Here is a 1,580-nt window from a genome sequence, read left to right on the forward strand (position 1 = left end):
CCGCCCCGCTGCCCGCCGCCTCCCAGCCCAGCCCCGGCTTGGCCGCCAGCCCCGAGAAGATCATCCTGGGCCAGGCGGCCGCCGGGGCCGTCATCAACCAGGACTCCATGCAGATGTTCCTGCAGCAGGCGAGTACAACCCGCCGCGCTTCGCTTCCATCCGGGGAGGCGCCGGGAGCTCGCTCGGCTCTGGCGCCGCGTGCCCAAATTTGCTCCTTCCCAACCTCGGGCCCTCGCTGGGAGACGTCATCAGCGTTGCTCTCCCTATGGCTGCGGGACGCGGGCCCCGCGTGCAGCTCCTCCTGGAGCTTTTTGACCACGGCTCGGCCCGGGGGGGGGGGGGGGGGCTCAGGGCTCAGCCCGCTTCGTTAGGTCGAGGCTAACGAGGCAACATTACAGCCCCGATGACAGAACCGCGGCGTCTCCTACGCGAGCTCCCTTGTGGCGGTGGGGCAGCCCAGCACCGCTCGTCTCGTGGCTTTGCTGCGTCTCGGTGCCGGGTTGGGGCCGTTCTGGGTTCTTTATGGCATTCGTTCCTAGAGGGGGGGGGTCCTGCTCCAAGTCCCCAGGGTATGGAGGGAAATCACTGAGCTCCCTTCGCCTCGGTAGTGGGACGCCGCCGAGTTCTCTGGACTTCTCCAGCGTAAACGCAGGGACCAGAACTTCCCCTGCCCTGAGCGGCGATGCCGATGCGGCTGCGTCTCTGTAGGGTTCGGTTTGTAGGCGGGTTTGGGTTTGGGTTTGGGTTTGGTCTCGCCAGTCCCCTTCCACCGCAGCGGAGCCGGGGCTCTGCCCGTCAGAGCTGTTATCGGGGATTGAGGGACCCAGCTCCGGGGCAGCGACCTCTCCCCGCTGCCGGAGCGCATGGCCGAGGGGAATTGTGCGTTGGATGGGGTGGAATCGGGTGAAATTCCCGCAGGAATGGTCACGGGGACGGAGCGAGGCGGCCCGGCCGACCTCCGGGGCTGCACGGGAAGCAAACGTGGCAGCAGGAACCTGCAGCACCTCGCGCTCCCTCAAACAAGGGGTGGGGGGGCTGCGGGGAGACCCCCGCGGGGCGTTGGGTTTTGCCCCGTTTGCGTTGCAGCTCTTCCTTGGGGTGAGCTCGGTGGGGTGGATCCGTGCGCAGGCAGGAGCAGGAGGAGCTGAGGTGTAGGATTTGAACCGAACCCCGGGGCCCAGGGGCTCCTCTTGTCCCCCTGTCTGTCCCTTGGTCCCCACCCTGACCCCCCCCCGCCTCTTGCTGCCCCCCAAGCTCCCACTAACCGCCCCCCCCATCCCTGCTTGCACGCCGTGCTCCCACCCTCTCCCTCACCCCCTTCCTCCCATTCCTTGCGCCCCATAACTCAGTGGGCCGAGACGCTGAGCGCTCCGAGCCCGCTCCCCCCTCGTTAACACGGACGTAACGGCGTCGGCGGGCGCAGCGAGGGCCCCCGCGCTCCGACTAACCTCTTCCTCTTTCCTTCTCTGTTGCAGTTACCCGCAGGGCAGCAGCAGCTCCCTGGAGCCTCCCCGTCCCCTTCGCTACCTCATCCTCCCCTGGGGGAGAGCCCGCAGCTCCCGGCCGCCCACCTCCCTCCC

The 1,580-nt window shown here is 68.1% G+C and overlaps 1 protein-coding gene across 1 annotated transcript in view; it reads left to right on the forward strand.

The window, feature by feature from the left end:
* Positions 1–1,580, forward strand: part of BICRA (BRD4 interacting chromatin remodeling complex associated protein) — a gene marked incomplete in the record, with an annotated part of 30,062 nt that overhangs the window by 20,207 nt on the left and 8,275 nt on the right. The window contains 1 exon segment of the mRNA XM_021383387.1: positions 4–128. Coding sequence (XP_021239062.1) covers positions 4–128 — 125 coding nt within the window.

Source organism: Numida meleagris, unplaced genomic scaffold, assembly GCF_002078875.1.
Source record: "Numida meleagris isolate 19003 breed g44 Domestic line unplaced genomic scaffold, NumMel1.0 unplaced_Scaffold384, whole genome shotgun sequence".
NCBI classification, from domain to species: Eukaryota; Metazoa; Chordata; class Aves; order Galliformes; family Numididae; genus Numida; species Numida meleagris.